General features: G+C 41.7%; 2 protein-coding genes across 10 annotated transcripts in view; both read right to left on the reverse strand.

The window, feature by feature from the left end:
• The window catches only part of AKAP8 (A-kinase anchoring protein 8), a 42,706-nt gene extending 41,749 nt beyond the window's left edge, over nucleotides 1–957 (reverse strand). For all 8 annotated transcript variants that reach the window (XR_006102109.1, XR_006102110.1, XR_006102108.1 and 5 more), the window contains exon 1: nucleotides 877–957. Coding sequence is in view for 5 of the 8 variants with exons in the window: in XM_042451178.1 (XP_042307112.1) it covers nucleotides 877–892 (16 nt within the window). In the remaining 3 variants the exon portion in view is untranslated. The remainder of the gene's footprint in view (nucleotides 1–876) is intronic.
• Nucleotides 958–10,397: 9,440 nt separating this feature from the next.
• Nucleotides 10,398–18,236, reverse strand: part of AKAP8L (A-kinase anchoring protein 8 like) — a 55,636-nt gene continuing 47,797 nt past the window's right edge. For both annotated transcript variants that reach the window (XM_042451182.1, XM_042451181.1), the window contains exon 14: nucleotides 10,398–11,610. In XM_042451182.1, the coding sequence (XP_042307116.1) occupies nucleotides 11,242–11,610 (369 nt within the window). In that variant the 3' untranslated portion in view covers nucleotides 10,398–11,241. The remainder of the gene's footprint in view (nucleotides 11,611–18,236) is intronic.

Here is an 18,236-nt window from a genome sequence, read left to right on the forward strand (position 1 = left end):
ATTCCCAGAAGCCCCGGCCAGCATGCGCATTGTTCAGGAATTCTGGGAGTTGTAGTCTCAAAACAATCTAGAGGACCGCTGCTTTAGGGTATTTGGGCCGGATAAGAACCAGGGGCAGAAACGGCGTCGGCAGCCCCAAAGACACCGCTTCCCTCTTCACCCGGGGCTAAGCGAGGAGGAGGCGGAGGACTGAGGCAGAAGAGGGCCCAGAGAGGCCGAGGCCCCTGAGGAGGAGGTTTGGGGCTGGGGAAGGGGGACCAGGGGTCTCCCGCACAAAACGGAGGGCGTGACCAAATAAAAGGCAATGCTTCTTAGAGGATTACCACACTACACTCTTAGAGTGCTGCTGCTCCGGCTGCCTCCTGGAGCATTCTGGGGTTTGTAGTTCAATGAGGCCTAAGTTGCATTGTGGGACAGGCAGTTTAAGGAGGGGGCCTTTAAAATTCTCCTAGGCCTCAATGAACTCCAAAACCCAGAATGCATCAGGAGGCAGCCGGAGCAGGAAAAGGGGAATAGCCGCACTCTAAGAGTGTAGTAGTGCGGGAACGTGGTTAATCATGCCCCAAATGAAAAGCATTTTGAGACTCCTCCTGGAGCGGTTCCCCCTGGGCGCCATTTTGTGTCGTAGCAGGAGATAGGCCCTCCCCGCAAGTCCCGCCCTCCTGGCTTCACACAGAGATGGTGGAGGACTCGGTCTCGCGCGGCAACCAGCCCTCCAATCACAAAGCGGAACTCGCTGACGGACAACCGCACTGTCCAATCAGCGTCCTCGATGCCTCACGGCCAGCCAGCAAAATACAGCCGGGCCCAGCGCCGTTCTTTCTGCTCAGGGGCCCCGTCCCTCGCCTCCCCGCTCCCTCCTTAACGGACGCTCACCGTAGCCCTGATCCATGGCTTCCCCGCGTCGCCTCGACCGAGACCCTGACGGCGCCAGCGTCTCAGGCCGGCGCTGATTGGCTCATGCGGACAGCCCCTGAGCTTCTATTGGCCGTCGCGCCAAAGAACCACCTCTCTACGTCCCCACACAGGATCCCTCCTCCCGCCTCAAGCTAGCAAGGCGCTTTAATTAACCTAGGCTGCCATCTACGCCGCAGAAATAATGCGATATGACTCCGCTTTAAACTGCCACGGCTCAAAACTAGGAGATTCTGGGAATTGTAGTCCTGTGAGGCACTTATTTAAATGGATGGTTTTAATGTTAAATGTGTTTAATTGATATTTTAGGGGAGGGAGGGAGGGAGGGAATAATTGGGATTATTGTTCTATTGGATGGATGTTTATTGTAAGACGCCTTGATCCTGATGGACAGGCGGGGTAAAAGTAAAGTGTTTATTATTACTCTTGACAGGGAGCTCTGGTGCCTCAGTAAATTACAGTTCCCAGGATTCCACAGCATGGAGCCATGGCAGTTAAAAGCGATGCCAGCCTGGATTATCTCAGCCGTGTGGATTCAGCCAGAGTGACCAAAAGTCCCAATGCCAAGGAAGACAACAAGGCACCACAAAATATAGTAGGGCAATCAAGGGAAGTAAGTGTAGGGCATCCGCTTCCCCACTGCCATGTCTTGTTCAGATTGCAAGGCTTGAGGGCATCATGTGAAGTCGAAGGCCTTCAGGGCCAGCCAGCATCCACAGTTTTTTGTGGGCAATGAGGCCATGCTCTAGAAGAGTTTATACCTTTTTAAAATAGTTTTATTGAGTATATACAAACATATAACATAAATCGTATCACAAACAAAAACAGCCAACCATTTACAGCAGTTACATATAGAAAACAAAATTTCATTGTAAAACTGTATTCTGATTGACCATCTTCAGTTTCTTAATCTTTTATTTTCCGATAAGACTTCCTTTTCTTCTTATAACTGGTGTCACACTGATTACTTTAGAAGGAAGAGAGGAAGGAATATATGCCAAACATAGGCATGTATACAGTACAGTATATGCATAAAAATAAATCTGTATGTACGTATGTGTCTTCCTTCTTTACTTGTGCCTGTTTGATATATATATTACTTAAATGTCTTGTCTTGCATTTCTAAGATAGCATAATTAAATTTAAATCACACATCTCATGTGGTTTTCTACCTTTATTACAATTCTATTAATCCTAAATTTAATTTGTGCTTTGCTTCATTTAGTCGCTGTTTCTCCCAGTTTTTGAGATAACTTATTACCATTTCCCATTCTTCTGAATATTTGTTTGCTTCCATACTTGTATTTTTTTTGGGAAGAGTTTATTCCTGACGTTTTGCAGCAGCTGTGGCTGGCATCTTCAGAGAATGCTGGCATGGAAGAGAGTGGGGTTTATGTACTGTTGGTTGAGAGGAAGTGATATGCATGTTAATCATTCTCTTGTTGAGTGGCAAGGCCTTAGACCAGGGGTAGGCAACCCTTTTGAGCCGGGGACCGGGTTGCTGTCCCTCAGACAACTGGGGGGGCCGAAGCCAAAAAAAAAATAATTAAATATTTTTTTAAAAATTTAAATAAATAAATAAACTGGGACAAATGTAGGACAAAATTTTCAAATGGAGGGCACTTTTTAAATAAAAAATGGAGGACACGTGAAAAAATTTGCTGATTTTTAAAAAAATGTTAAGATAAATGCATGTTTCTGAGGCTTCTATAGACAATTGCCCCACCATGCCCCTCGTGCGAGACGCCAAAGGCCCTGGCGGCAATCAGCGGCAGGACCGGTCCCAAGGCCTCACTGGGCCGCATCCAGCCCACGGGCCGCAGGTTGCCTACCCCTGCCTTAGAGTGTCCACTTACTTAATGTTCCATCGTCTGCTGGGAATCCCCCTCACCCTGGCTGGTTTTCATTTGCATTTGCTGGGTCTTCATTTTAGTGTTTTTCTGGACTGGTAGCCAATCTTTGTTTACTTTAAAGGTTTTTTCTTTCCTGTTGAGGTTGTCCAGGTGTTTATAGATTTCAATGGCTTCCCTGTGCATTCTAATCTGATAGTTGTTGCCATGGTCCAGATTTTCAGTGCTTTCAAACAGCATTTTATGCCCAGGATGGTTTATAACATCTTCTGCTACTCTTGATTTTTATAGATGACTCAGTCTGCAGTGTCTCTCGTGTTCCTTGATTTGTGTTTGCACACTGCGTTTGGTGGTCCCTATGTAGACTTGTCCACAGCTGCATGGTGTACAGTAAACTCCTGTGACCGTGAGAGGGTCTCTCCTCTCCTTTGCTGAGTGCATTTACTGGATTTTCTTGGTTGGTTTGTACACCATTTGGAGGTTGTGTTTCTCACTAGTTTCCCTATTCTGTGTCTCCTTTGATGTATGGTAAAACATACCTTCCCTTTGGGTGATTGTCTTCCCTCTGGGTTTTTCTAGGTCTGGCAGCCCTTCTAATATCAGAGCTGGAGTAACCATTAGCCTGTAGAGCCTGGTCTAGGTCCTTCAGTTCATCTTCTAGGAAATGGGGTTCACAGATCCTTTTTGCGTAAGTAACAATTTATAAGCCACTCTGGCAGAAGGGAGGGCTATAAAAACTGAATGAATGAATGACCAAATAAAAGCTAAAAGCCCTCAATTCATGCTTCTTAGTAATGATCATTTTGAAATTCCTCCTGGACAGAGGGTTGAAATGTAAGACGTCTGGTCACCCTGAATACAGCTCTCAATGTACAGTGCATCTGCACTGCAGAAATAATGCAGTTTGACACTGCTTTAACTGCCATGACTCCATCCTTCAGAAACCTTGGGTTTGTAGTTTTTGTGAGGCCCCAGCAATCTTGGGCAGAGAAGGCTAAAGCCATTGTAAAACCACAAATCCTAAGATTCCCTAGGATGGAGCCACAGCACTTAAAAGTGGTGTCAAACTGCATGATTCCTACAGTGTAGATGCACCCTTTCATTCTCCTACACTTGTAATCAAAATGGCTCACCAGAGTAATGCTCAGCCTCATTTGAGTTGGTACAATCCTTTGTATGCAAGGTGAACATGGCAGAAATATACCTTGGGCATTAGTATTGATACCAACTAGCAACTGGATAAGAGGATACTAATAATACTCATAAGAAAAATTTGTGACACTCCCAGCTGTGATTATTTGAGATCCAAAAATTCAACGAAGGGAATGTACTGAAACCCTGCTCCTGGTAGTACTGAAATCTGAAGTGTATCATTTACACAAGCAGGGATGGGTAGGCTCCATACTTCCAAGAACTCCAAACCCTGCAACCAGAGTCTGGAAAAAAACATGCACAGAGAAGTATATTACTGTATTAGATCAGGAACAGGTTCTGAAAACCAAAGTAAATGGCTGGTTTCTCTACGTTTTCTTCATTTCACTGGTGCTGTAGGGTAAAGAGGGGCCACAGAAGTCCAACTATTTTTGCTGTTTTAAAACAATTGGGAGTTAGTAATCTTCTATTTACTATGAATTATCTACAAATCTATCCCCCCATCCCGATTTATAGCACCCCTCTTGTTTCTCCATTTTGAAAAGATCCTGTAAAGTACAAAGTGCAAAAAGCTGTACAATTTTACACATACTAACCGTTGAGATAACAACAAAGGGCAGCTGCTGAATTTCTACATGTTCTCAACTCTTCAGCCTGCATGCCCAGGTTACAACCATGGCCAAGAGTGCATTTGCATAGCTAAAACTAGTGCCTCAGCTGCACCCATTCCATGAGATGTCAGATCTGGCTATGGTGACACATACCTTGACTGCATCTTGTCTGTAACACATTGTACATGGGACAGCCTTTGGAAACTGTTTGGAAACTTCAGCAGGTCCAGAATGTTGGGGCCGGTTACAGAGAGCATATAACTCCCTTGTTGTAACAGCTTCACTGGCTACTGGTTTGTTTCCAGGCATAATTCAAAGCGCTAGTCAGGACCTATAAAGCCCTATAAAGCTTAAGTCCAGACTATCTGAAAGACAATCATGCTGGAGGACCCTTCAATTTGTGTCCTCTCTGCAAATCTATACGTTCTTCCTCTGTGAGATATGTATGCTCAAGAAAGAAACTGGGATCCACTTAGTCACTTTATTCAATTCAACTGCTCAAGATTCAGAAGTACACTCATCCCTTCATATTTTTGGCTTTGATATATGCAGATTTGATTATTCACAAATTTGATTAATATGTTCTGTCTAGGAATATCTAGGTCCTCCAGTGCAACTCTATGATCAACTTTAACTAAAAGTTGCACTGAAAGACCTAGGCTAGATTCCTACAGAATACGCTACTAGGCATTTATAGCTCCCTCAGTGCAGTTCCATGGTCAGTGTCTGTCACACATTGACCGGAGTTGCACTGGAGGACCTAGAGATTCCTAGAGAGGTGTCCTCTCAGGTAAAAACATAGTGGCCCAAGCTCGACTCAGGCTTGCATCCTTCCGAGGTCGCTAAAATGAGTACCCACTGTTGGGGGCAAATTAGCTTACTTGCTAATTAGCTTACTTGCTGTCCACCGCTATGATCTTTGGAATAGCGGTATATAAATAAAACAAATTATTATTATTATTTGCAATTTTTCCATATTCATGGGGGTGTTGTGCCCCTAACTCTAGCGAATATGGAGGGACAAGTGTACTTGCACTATTTAGTTTGCAGTTTTCATTTGCTCCTGATAGAATTACATAGTGATGATTCAGAAGACAATTGTTGTTGTGTTCCTTCAAGACATTTCTGACTTATGGCGACCCAAAGGCAAACCTATCATGGGGTTTTCTGGGCAAGAATTGTTCAGAGGAGGTTTAACATCTTCCCAAGGCTGAGAGCATCTGACTTGCCCAAGGACACCCAGTGGATTTCATGGGCAAACAGGGAATTGAACCCAGGTCTCCAGAGTTGTAGTCCAACACTCAAACCACTACACCATGTTGACAAACAGTACCAAAAATAACGTATGTATTGTATGAACAAAGGTGGTATCAGAACCACATTATCAAAGAAATGGCTACATATGATTGTAGCAGCTCCTATCACCGTGGTGTCCATCTTCCTGAGCCCCATTTACCCACGTGAATGCATAACCCATTATCAGGAGTAACCAACTGTTGTTGACCCAGGGACAAATTTGCTGACCCAAGGAATGTATGGATTGCTCAATATGTCAACAAGCAAACAGCCAGCTAGACATCGTTTTGACACTTCCTAGTTTGGAAGTACACAAAATTGTACTTTTTTACAAGCATATTTTGTGATCCACCTTGAGTCTAATTCAGGAGAGATGGCATAAAAATTAATAAAATAAAAAAATGAAATGAAACTAGGGAAAATATGTAGAGGAGCCCTATAACTGATTTAAAAGGGGAACTGCTGCTCTTGGATGGTTCACCATGTTTTTGGCCAGAAAATGGGTGGTCTGGTAAACACTAAGTGATAAACCCCCCTCCCCCCAATCCTTGGGAGTTGTATGCAGTCCCATGGTACAGTCTACCCACTCATGCATGCCCACGTTGGTTAGTTGTGCTTGCATACAAAATGAATTGTTCTTGCTCAGAAGACAAGACAGAGATTACATAAAGCAGGGATAGGGAGACAGTCTAGAGAGATGGTCTAGAACATTTTCATCTTTCTCGGACAAATTCTAGGTGAAAGAGAATGAGGGAGGGGGATTACACTAAATTATGGGTATGCAGAAATAGATTGCTGCCAAATTAAAGTACAGTCGCTCCTCCTTTTTCGTGGTCTTGGGATCCGCAACCTCAATGATGCGCGGCCATTGAAATACATGGGGGCCTGATATTGGCAAATTTTCAGATTCGTGGGTATGTGTATGTCTGGAATGGATCCCCTGCGAATTAAGAAGGGATGACTATTTATAAACAAGGTTTGCTCCCTGCCTGGTAAAGATAAAAATTCTATTACATAGTCTATATATAGAGAGAACACAGTTAACTATCGCAGAAGCTTCAACTGTAACAAATTCTCTAGATTTTAGTTTTATGAATCACTGTCAGGCAATTACATCTTGATTCAGACTCATTTTATATAGACAGAGCACTATAAGTCATGATGAAGTATAATGAGTTTAAAGTGATATACAAAATTTTGAGAGGCAATACAGTTAATGACATTCAAGCAGGAAGCTAATCTGTGTAACATCTAAAGTATAAGAAACAGAGGCATGTACATTATCAGTTTATCATGAAAAACACTGAAGAGAAGAAACTGAAACAGGGTGCCAGACCCAAACTCAAAGGCACTGCCTGTATTTTAAGAATTTAATGGAAAGTAAAATTTTATCAGGCAGCTTTTCAGTTGTTGCAGTGATAGAAGCCAACATATAGGAGAATCTTCCTTGTTGTGAAATTCTTACTGTATCAAAAATATTTTCTATGCAGTAAGCAGGGGCATCACTAGGGGGGTGCAGACTGTACAGGGTGAAAACCCAGAAAGAGGGTAAACACTATGTGGAGGGGAGGGGGTTTTGCCCATTGTCTCTCAATCTACTCCCTCACCACCAGCCATGACACCTCTGCAAAAGGGGAGAGGAAGCCCCCCATTGTAGAGCGTTGCCCTGCCCTCCCTTTCCTCCTGAAAAGGGAGGGCAGGCCCGCTGTCTTGCCTTTTCAGCTGCCTAGGTCTTTCTGGGTCTAGCTGAGTGGGCAAGACAGCAGGAAGGAGGGGAAATGGAATTGTTCATGTCTTGCCCACCCATTCGATGTAGTCTTCCCAGGTCTGACCAAGCAGGCAGACAAGGCAGAGCTGTCCACTGCTACTGCCATCACCACACCATGCCAGATGACAATAATCTTAGTGACACCACTGGCTGTAAAGACACAGGGAAATTGTGCTTATACCCTGCAGACAATTGTGATGTTGTGCCATAGGCCTCAATGCCACAGACCTTAGTCTAATTGCTCCTAAAATTTTGTTCCCAATCTACATCCTGAAGGGACAGTTCTACTTTTCTTCATTTCACTTATAACAATGGAACACCAAAATCAGAATGTGATGAGTGGATTGTATTAAGATGAGTATTTCTACATAGGATGTCATAATCTTTAATAACATTTTAATCAAAGCTGGTATAATATCTTTCTCTCAAATATTTCAGAAAACTTCACCTGGATAAAAGATTGTATTTTCAGAACTGCTACTGTAGCAGTTCTTCCATTGCCACAGGGATATCCTCTCTCTTCTGTTCATGCATCTGTACCTACAAAATCTGAGCAGTAAAAGTACTTGCATTATCCTGGATCTCTGTCAAATCCAGTATCTTATCACATCTAACTCGGTTTTCTGTTTAGCAGCTTAAAACTAAGTAATAGTATAGAAATATCTAATTTAAGAATGTAATCAGAGACCTATGATTAAAATCTTCATTTGATTTTGATTAATAAAGGATTCTTATTAACAGCATTTTAAAATACTGGTGACGTGGTACTTTGGAGGAAAAATGTTCACAGGGAAAAGGTAATGCATCAAACAAATACTTTTGAAGTCCCAGTGTATCAGTTGAAAAGTTCAACTCTAAAATAGGAGTTGCATATTTGTTAAGCACACACTGAGGAACAATTATATATATCTTATCTAGCAGTAAGTATATGATGAGAAAAGGATTCAGCACGATTATTATGGAGAAAATAGTAGCCTGATTCTGAGAAACTAAATGAATTATCTGTTCCTCAAGAACATCAATAAGACTGTAGCCTAATATTGCAATCCTCTACCTCTATATGAATCCAACTATCACAGTAGAGCGTTCTTTCAAGTAAACTTATGTAAGATCAGTCTTTTTAAAAGGTCATAAGCAGAAATGTGCTAGCCTAATAAAACTTAGAATCCCAAAATTGTTTGCATCATGGTAATTGTGATTGTGGTACCAAGCAGCCTTTACAGATGAGAATCTGCAAGAGATTATTTACTGTATCTAGCAATCCATTCTCTCCCAAAGTGATTTTCCTGCTGTTCACACTTTGGGAAAGGGGAGAAGAGATGAGAGTCAATCTATCAGAGATTTTTAAAAAAAGGCAAACAAGCAGTCAGTAAGGATCAAACATCCCATGTGTCTGCCAACTGACCTGCAGCAAAAAGCTCTCTGCTACTGTTCTAGTTACAAGAGACATAGGTTTGGGAACCCCATATATACTAATGTGTATAATTTACCTTGAAGTTTGCATCTTAAATATACACACAAGGAAGTACATATATCTTAAGGTGGATTTTTACTAGAATAATAAGGGGGAGTGCATACTTAGCTGCTAAACAGTTTTTTAGGAGCACTTGCTGCCCTATTCCACATTTTGTAATAAATAACACTCTTTGATTTTAGCCAAAGTGCTTGTATATACTACAAAGACTGTTTTTTTTTTTAATTGGGGGGGAGCAGTACTACTGAAATACAATTGATTTTTTTCCAGACACAGACACAATACATTTTTGGTAGAGGGCAGCATACTACTTTTCAGAGATGGGCAACTTGTGGCCTTACAAACGGTATTGGATGATAATTCCCATAAACCAAAGGGGACAAATGATGGCAGCTACAGATCAATAGCATGTAGAGGCCAGAAACTGCTTATGAAGTACTAGCAACCTCTGTCAGTAACTGCGTATTATTTACAAAAATTTCCCAAAGCCAACCAAATATTCTCTTCCCTCAAAAAGCTAGCATTTTTCAAGTTCCCAATTTGATATATAGATTCATGTTTGTTACTGGTAATTTAGTATCAGAAACAATCAAATTTACAGTGGTGCCTCGGGTTACGAAATTAATTCGTAACGCGGCCGCTTTCGTAACCCGAAAAGCCTTCGTAAGCCGAATTGCCATAGGCGCTAATGGGGAAAAGCCGCGATTCCGTGCGAAAAAGCCGAAAAAAGCACCAAAAGTTTTTTCGTAACCCGAAAAAACATTCGTAACCCGAAACAATAATTCCCTATGGGATTTTTTCGTATCCCGAAAATTTCGTAACCTGGGTATTTCGTATCCCGAGGTACCACTGTATTATCAAAAACAGCTATAATTTCAAGATAAGCCAGGACTACTTTAGTAATTATACGTTTAAGGAAAACCTTCACTCTGAAACACACTTCAGTATTTCTTCTTCTGTTGATTCAATACACTGCATTATACTCCCTATATTTTGTTCCATACAGGTATCGCTTTCACCAGAGGATAGGTGCTTTGGAGTTTAAGGCAGGAGTGCTTTGTAGGAGCAAGACCTTCACCCTACTATGCAACAATTCCTTCACTCACCACGCGCGCGCACACACACACAGCACAGGATAATAAATAGGGCATAAATGGAGCAGTGATAGCTCTACCACTATTCCTTAGCAAGCAGTTTTACAGATGGTGATGAAACTAAAAGAAATCTATGGCATTATTGCCTGCCCCCCCTCCCCCAAATAATACAGTGAAGCAGTATTGCACTGTTCAGGAATACACTGTGGGAGGTTTTACAATGAGACAACTGCAAAGCACCGCATTGAAGGGAATATTTAATGTTTTTTTAACACTCTTCATTGATAGTTTTCCAATGGCCTACTGTAGCCTTCCTTTACAGAATAGCAATCTAAGCCAAGTAGGGTCAATGTCCCCTAAACAATGTCAGGAGAAAACTCAAAAGAAGCAATACCAAATTGCCTTTCAAGAAGGTGTCAGGACACATTTTCCCCTCTCAGACTTCCTGAACATCTATTACATGCTGTTTCTTTCAGAAATCCACACATATAAGTAGTGCTAATATAGTGTTTTATCTCCACCTCTTGGAAGAGTTCACTGTAAATAAAAGCACTGCAAACTATTGTGCTGATCTCCAAAGTATTACAGTTGTATATTAAAAAGAAAAAAGACAGAAAAATGCTACAGTTGCATGGATGTCACTTGAATCGCGAGAAATTTAAAACTCAGAACTCTGCTACTGACATTTCCAGACAAGGCTACCTAGGGAACAAAACCATTTTCAACTATATACAGAATTAAAGGGAAAGACTAGAGGATATTTATCTTCCACTGTTGTAGTATGGTACAAGCCAATTAACAAAATTTGGTTTTGATTATTTACTTAAAAAAAAAAGTATTTTTCCTAGTACAAAGCCACTTAAAAATTGTACTGCACAAAATCTAGCTAATACAATGAAGATTTGGTTAAAAAAGCTATCTCCAAAAACACTTTACAGATAAAGGCTTCCAAGTGCTGTATCTAGGTGAAAATGTAGTTAATGAGAACCAAAAGCTGCGTGCCATGAAGTGTCACAAATACAGTTATGGTTTTAAAAGTTTTAATGCAGAGTCTCCAAATGCTTTTATCTTCTACACAAGTTCACTCATCAGGTGGTTCCATCTCCACTGATGGTATGATTCCTCTTCTGTCTTCCTTTTCTTCCTCTTCCTCTTCTTCTTTTTCATCATGCTCTTGCTCCTGTTCATCTGCAAGGGCTTCCTGGGATGTGTTCAAGTTCCACTCTTCCATTTCTCCTGGTGGATCTTCTTCTCCTTCATCACCTTTGTTTTCTGCATTACTTTCTTCAGCTGTGTTTTCCTCAGTCAGACTGTCACTGCCTTTAGCTTCCTCTTCTGTCTTGTTTCCTTCACCTTCAGCTGCTCCTTCCTCCATGTTCCCACTTGTTCCTGCCTCACCGTCGTCGTGCTCCTCTTTCTCTTCAGGGTCATCTGTAAAAGGATTCTCACCCTGCAAACAAATAAGCACAAAAGACAGAGCCACATAAAACTCAGTGTTAGATTTATTTTATTTTATTTTTGTTTATTGTTGTCAAATGTGAAAAGTTCCTTGCATTGGAAAGAACTGTGCACTAACACTAATACAGAGCTGGATAAAAAGGATGGAATGGAACAAAAAAAATGAAAACAGTTATGCAACTATGGACAACTCTGAAAGGTCCAAGGAGTAATTTTCTACCAGCAGCCCAGGAACATCACCGGCAACAGAAAATCCCTCTGGGTTCAAATGCAGAAAGAACTGAGCCTGTTTCTGTTTTTTGTTTTGTTTTTAAATACACCTTATTTACATTTTTTAAAACCCAAAGTGCAGAATTTAAAAGTAGAACTGTGCTTCCTGGTGTGATTCTACAACTTTTATATTTCCCCGATTGGGAAGCTCTAGGTACTGGAAAAATGTGTGGATGCTGTATATGTTTGACAAGGTTTCCCATGACATTCTTGCAAACAAGCTTATAAAATGTGGGTTAGACAAGGTAATTGTTACATGGATTTGTAATTGGTTGACTTGCCAAACCCAAAGGGTGCTCAACAATGGCTCCTTTTCATCCTGGAGAGAAGTGACAGGGCTCTGTCCTGGGGCCAGTACTATTCAACATCTTTATCAATGACTTGGAGGACAAAATTGGGAGCATACCTATCAAATTTGCAGATGACACCAAATTAGGAGGAATAGCTAATACTCCAGAGGACAGAATCAAAATTCAAAATGACCTGAATAGACTAGAAATCTGAGCCAAAGCTAACAAAATGAAATTCAACACGGAGAAATGTAAGGTACTGCACTTGGGGCGGAAAAATAAAATGCACAGATATAGGATGGGGGACAACTGGCTGAATGAAACTACGTATGAAAGGGATCAAAGAGTCCAAGTAGGCCACAAGTTGAACACGAGTCAATAGTGTGATGCGGCAGCTAAAAAGGCCAATGAAATTTTAGGCTGCATCAATAAAAGTATAGTGTCTCGATCAAGAGAAGTAATAGTGCCACTCTATTCTGCTTTGGTCAGGCCCCACCTGGAATACTGTGTCCAGTTTTGGGCACCACAATTTAAAAAGGATGTTGAGAAACTGGAGTGTGCCCAAAGAAGGGCGACAAAAATGGTGAAGGGTCTGGAAACCATGCCCTATAAGGAATGACTCAGGGAGCTGGGGATGTTTAGTCTGGAGAAAAGAAGGTTAAGAGGTGATATGATAGCCCTAATTAAACATTTGAAGGGTGAACAGTGAGATAAAAGGAGTAACAATCCATTTTTGGAGGAATATATAAAATAATAGCTGCGATAAAGTTACAAGGGAGATAAAGAATAAGGGGGGAGGGAGGGGGAAGATATAATAAATAACACTTGTGAAATGTATGTGGAAGAAATGATTTCCTTTTTTAATGTGTAAATAAGTTAATAAAGATAATTAAAAAAATATTTGAAGGGATGTCATACTGAGGAGGGAGCAAGCTTGTTTTCTGCTGCTCTAGAGAACAGGACCGAAGCAATGGATGCAAGCTACAGGAAAAGAGATTCCACCTCAACATTAGGAGGAACTTCCTGACAGTAAGGGCTGTTCGACAGTGGAACACACTCCCTTGGAGTGTAGTGCAGTCTCCTTTCTTGGAGGTCTTTAAGCAGAGGCTGGATGGCCATCTGTCAGGGATGCTTTGATTGAGATTTCCTGCATGGCAGGGGAGTTGGACTAGATGGCCCTTGTGGTCTCTTCCAACTCTATGATTCTATGATCCATCCCTGTTATAAGATCTTGAATGTACTGCACTCAGGTGAGTTTCTTGTTTGCTTTAAGCCAGAAATGGGGATCCTGAAGCTCTATAAGGATTTTGTTGAATTCTAGTTTCCATAATCCTTGGCCAAAGGCCATAATGGAAAGGACTGCTGGAACCCCAAAACAACTGAAAGACCACAGATTCTCTACCTATGCATTAAGCTACAGAGTCTGAAGAAAAATAAATAAATAAATAAACACAGTTCACAAGTAGAGAGCAAATTCCATTTCTATTCCTTCATCCGTAGCAATAATAATGCCTCAGGTACCAGTAAAAACAGTCTGGTTACTTTTAGAAACTATGGAATTCCATCCAGTCTTAAACATATTTTTACTAGAAGTTCATTAATGAATAGCATGCATTCTAAATTTACAAGAAGTACATTTCTTTTTAGCTCCAACATGTTACATAGATTTTTAAAAAGCCCATTACATTCACTGGAAAATGCATGTAATTATTGACTTTTTAAAATATACTGTAATTTAAATGAATATCCGTGTTCATTCTAGAGCTAAGGCTATGGTGAGGTAACTAAAAATAAAAATAAAAAAATACTATTTGCACTCTCAATCCCCCTCTCAAATAACTGTGCAGACTTTCACCAAAAGTAGTGGTGGGAAGCCAATTTCTAAATGCTTGTACATAGGTGAAAAACTTCAACTGCTATTGGAAACTCTCCGCCAAGTATGACATATATCTACTCAAAGCAAGACCTATGAGTTTATTGTGTAATCTACTGTCCCTTGAAGAAATTCTAGATACTGAACGGTTTGTGAGCTTTTTCAATATCGTTGTAGAAACATCTACAATCAAACATGCGGTGCTAAGGCTGCATTACTATAATTGTATTGCTCCTCTATTCCCTGAAATCAAAAGTGTACAGTGAACCTGGCATCAGAAGTAGAAACAAGGTCTAGTGCAACTACGGGGGTGGGTTGGTGGGTGGGACAAAAAGAGCAAACATACAGAGCAAGATGGGGGCAAAAGAAAGAGATACAGAAAATAGGAAAAATAAAGCATTTTATGTGTCAGAAAAAAACTGTATAGTAAAGTAAAGATGAAGCAGTTAAGAGATAAAGATGTAGGGTAATCTGTAATAGAGCAGAGCAGGAACAGACAGCTCAGAAAGCAGAAAGGGAGGGGCTCTACAGTGATTGGGGAAAAAGATGAACAAAAAAATGAGGCAGCAAAGGAAAAGGAGGGAGCCAACAGAGAGAAATCTAAAAACAGTGACCTATAATGGTGAGTAGAAAGAAAAATGGGGTCAATGTAAGGACAGGTTGCTTACCTGCAACTGTATTTCTTTGAGTGATCATCTGTGAATTCACACAAATGGGTTATTCTGCACCTGCGCAGTAAAGCTTGGAAACCTCTGGAATCACTAGGCAAACCGTAGTTTGCAACTTTTTGGCGGTAGCTCTGCCCATCACCATATAAACCCCCTATCGGTCCCATGCCTCTCCAGTTCCACACCGTACGCCACCTAGCAGCGACCATAGGAAACAAATAAGCAGGACACAACTGAGGGGTGGACGGGCGGGATAATGTGAATTTGCAGATGACCCCTCGAAGAAATACCGATACAGGTAAGCAACCTATCCTTCTTCATGGTCTCTGCAAATCACACAAATGGGTTAGACTGACAAGCTTAGGTCAGAGGAGGAGGGATGTCATGACACAAGTTGTAAAGTTCCAACAAATTATATTTAACAACAATAAACTCTTGAACCTTAAGTGCAACTGTCAGAGTCATTTCTTTAGTCTTAAACATATATAATATGCAATGCATTTGAAACTTTCATTTGTAATTTTCAAAAGACAGATGAGAATGTCAGTGTAAACTTTCTTGATTTTGATAGCATAAAGACAAGCCCTCCCTTCATCCACCATCTTGAGAGGGAGAGAGAGAGGCAGGCTAGCTCCATCAGGCCTGCCTGTAAGAAGAGCCCTCCCTCCAGTCCATCTGCCTTGGTCCAGGCCTCAGAGGGAGAGAAGAATGCTGGACCTGATTCCCTACCCCCCTCACCATTCCCTTCTCCTTTTGTGTCGTGTCTTTTTAGATTGTAAGCATGCGGGCAGGGAACTGTCTATTATCCCCTCTGTTATAAACCGCTCGGATTCCCAGTGATTGGGCGGCATATAAATAAATAAATAAATAAATAAATAAATAATAATTATATCTATATAAATAAAAATGTAAATGTTTGTTTGTTCAAAATGTCAAATCTCCCAAAGTTCTTCACCGATTGCTTTGAACTTTTGACAACGTTCCATTCAAATACATGCATGTTTTTATATACATATACCTACTATTATATAGATGTCACACCTGTGACAGGTAAAATATATATATATTTAAAAAACAGTGCCATCTGTTGAACATAACAGCAACACACGCTATACCAAATATTCAATTGGTGTTTGCAATCACCATCAACAAAGCTCAGGGCCAATCTGTTTTAGATCTTGACACGGATTGCTTCTCACATGGACAATATATGTTGTGTGTGTTCTATAGTCGGCAAACCAGACACTCTATATCTACACAGACAATGGAACAACAAAAAATATTGTACACCCACAAGTATTGTAACATTAATTATTTCAGAAACATGCACTTTCTCTTTTCTTTCTTTTCCATTTAACCAGACTGAACCACAGCAATGCGTGGCCAGGTACAGCTAGTAATGCAATAAAACACATTTTAATGCAAACCTGACAGTAACACTGCCATTCAAAAATCTTCATCTTCTCTGGCCCTGGTGTCCAGCCTGTAATGTTTGACAAAAGTCAAAAGGATGGGACCAGACAGCAGCTTTGCAGACACCTTCCAAAGGCACCCCAGTCAGATAGGCGGAGGATGTCACTACCACCCTAGATGAATGAGCTTGAATTCCAACTGGAGGAGCCTTTCCCGACAATTGATAACAAAGGTTGATAGTAGCGGCTACTCACTTAGAAAACCTTTGGGCAGAAACAGGGAGTCCCAAATCTTGGTTCCAATCAACATACAAATAGTCTCTTGGTACGCCTGGAAACGGAAGCTCTGTCCAGATAAAAGGCAAGAGCCCAACAAACATTGAGCGCATGTAAGTGTTGCTTGGTCGAGCTGGGAGCCAGAGTAGGCAACACAATGTCCTGTCCGAGGTGGAAGGATAACACTACCTTTGGAAGAAAGGATATGCCAGGACGGAGCATGACCTTGTCCTAATGGAAGGATAGGTAAGGTTAGTCTGTCTGGAGAGCACAAATCTCACTTGCACAACAAGTGGAGGTTAATGGCCACTAGGAAGGCAGTTTTCCAAGTTAAGAGTCTGAGGTCTTAAGTGGCCATGGTTTACCCAAGAGAAATGCAAGGACCAGGTTGAGGCTCCAAGCTCATGTCGGTACCGAGGAAGAAAAGTTGAAGGTTGTTAAAACCTTTGAAACATTTTTTAACCAAAGGTCTTTAAAGAAAGAGGGCCTGTCCTCAAACTGATATTGGGAGCAGATGGCAGCCAAATAACATTTTAGGGAGGACAAGCATAGTCCTGAGTCAGTCAAGAACACCAGGAACTCCAAAACTATAGGAAGCCAAACCTCAGCTGGAGAGAGACTTCTCTCAGCAAGAAAGTCCTAGAATCTCTTCCATTTAAAAGAATAAGACCTTACTAATGAAGGTCTTTGGGCTGCCAGGATGACTATCTGTACCGACTCTGGCAAAGTCTCTAGGGACGGATTTTTCCATGCAACCAGAGGGAATATGTCTCTATCTGGATGTCGAATTTGACCCTCAGGAAGAGTCAGAAGGTCTGGGTGGAATGGCAGACGATAAAACTCTTTCCAAAATAGATGGAGCAGTGGTACAATCCATGACTGTCTCAGCCACAATGGGATTATCAGGATGGTGTTCAAGGCGTGTACTCTCATCTTAGTAATGACTCTCGTGATCAGAGGGGGGGGGGGGAGGCATATATAAACTTTCCCGAACACTGGAACAGGAACACATCACTTTGGGAGTCTGGGGACCGGGTTCTGGAGCAAAATTGTCGGCACTAGTTGTTCAAGCGCATGGCAGAGGTCGATGTCGGGCATTCCCCATCTGGAAAAGACTCTGTACTGTGTTGGGATGGAACTGCCATTCATGGTATGGGCCCGAAAACGTGCTGAGCTGGTCTGACAAGTGGTTCCTTTCTCCTGGAAGGTGGATTGACTGTAGACGTATACCCCTGCGGATACACCAGTCCCAAATGTGGAGCGTGATCTCTAATAGCGTTGGGTATGTTTCTTTAGGTAGTACATTACTGTGGTGTTGTCTGTCACGAGGACCGTCCGTCCCATGAGCAAGGTCTCAAAAGCCTTGAGAGCCTTTTCTACCGCTAACATTTCCAGTACATTGGTATGGAAAGTTTTTTTGATAGGAGACCATTTGTCTTTTACAGTCAGGTCTGAGGTGTGAGCTCCCCATCCTTCCAACGAAGCATCTGTGGTAAGGGATGCCTGGAGTTGAGGTGGGAGAAATGGTAACCCTATATAAATGTTGTCGGGATCGAGCTACCAACGTAGTGTTTTGGCGAACGGTCTTGGTACTGATAACCACTTGTTGGGATGGTTGGACACAGGATTGAACACCAAGAGGAACCAGGCCTGGAAGGTGCAAAGCGTTAGGCATGCATTTGGAGTGACACAAGTGGCTGAGGCCATGTGTCCCAGGACCACCTGAGCGGTCTGTGCTCTGATCCTTCTGTGGGTGAAGCAGTCCTGAATGGCCTTGCAAAGAGCTTAGAAGCTGTCCGAGGGCAAGTATATCAGGGGTCTTTTGGAGT

This window comes from Sceloporus undulatus, chromosome 2 (assembly GCF_019175285.1).
Source record: "Sceloporus undulatus isolate JIND9_A2432 ecotype Alabama chromosome 2, SceUnd_v1.1, whole genome shotgun sequence".
In the NCBI taxonomy this organism is placed as follows: Eukaryota; Metazoa; Chordata; class Lepidosauria; order Squamata; family Phrynosomatidae; genus Sceloporus; species Sceloporus undulatus.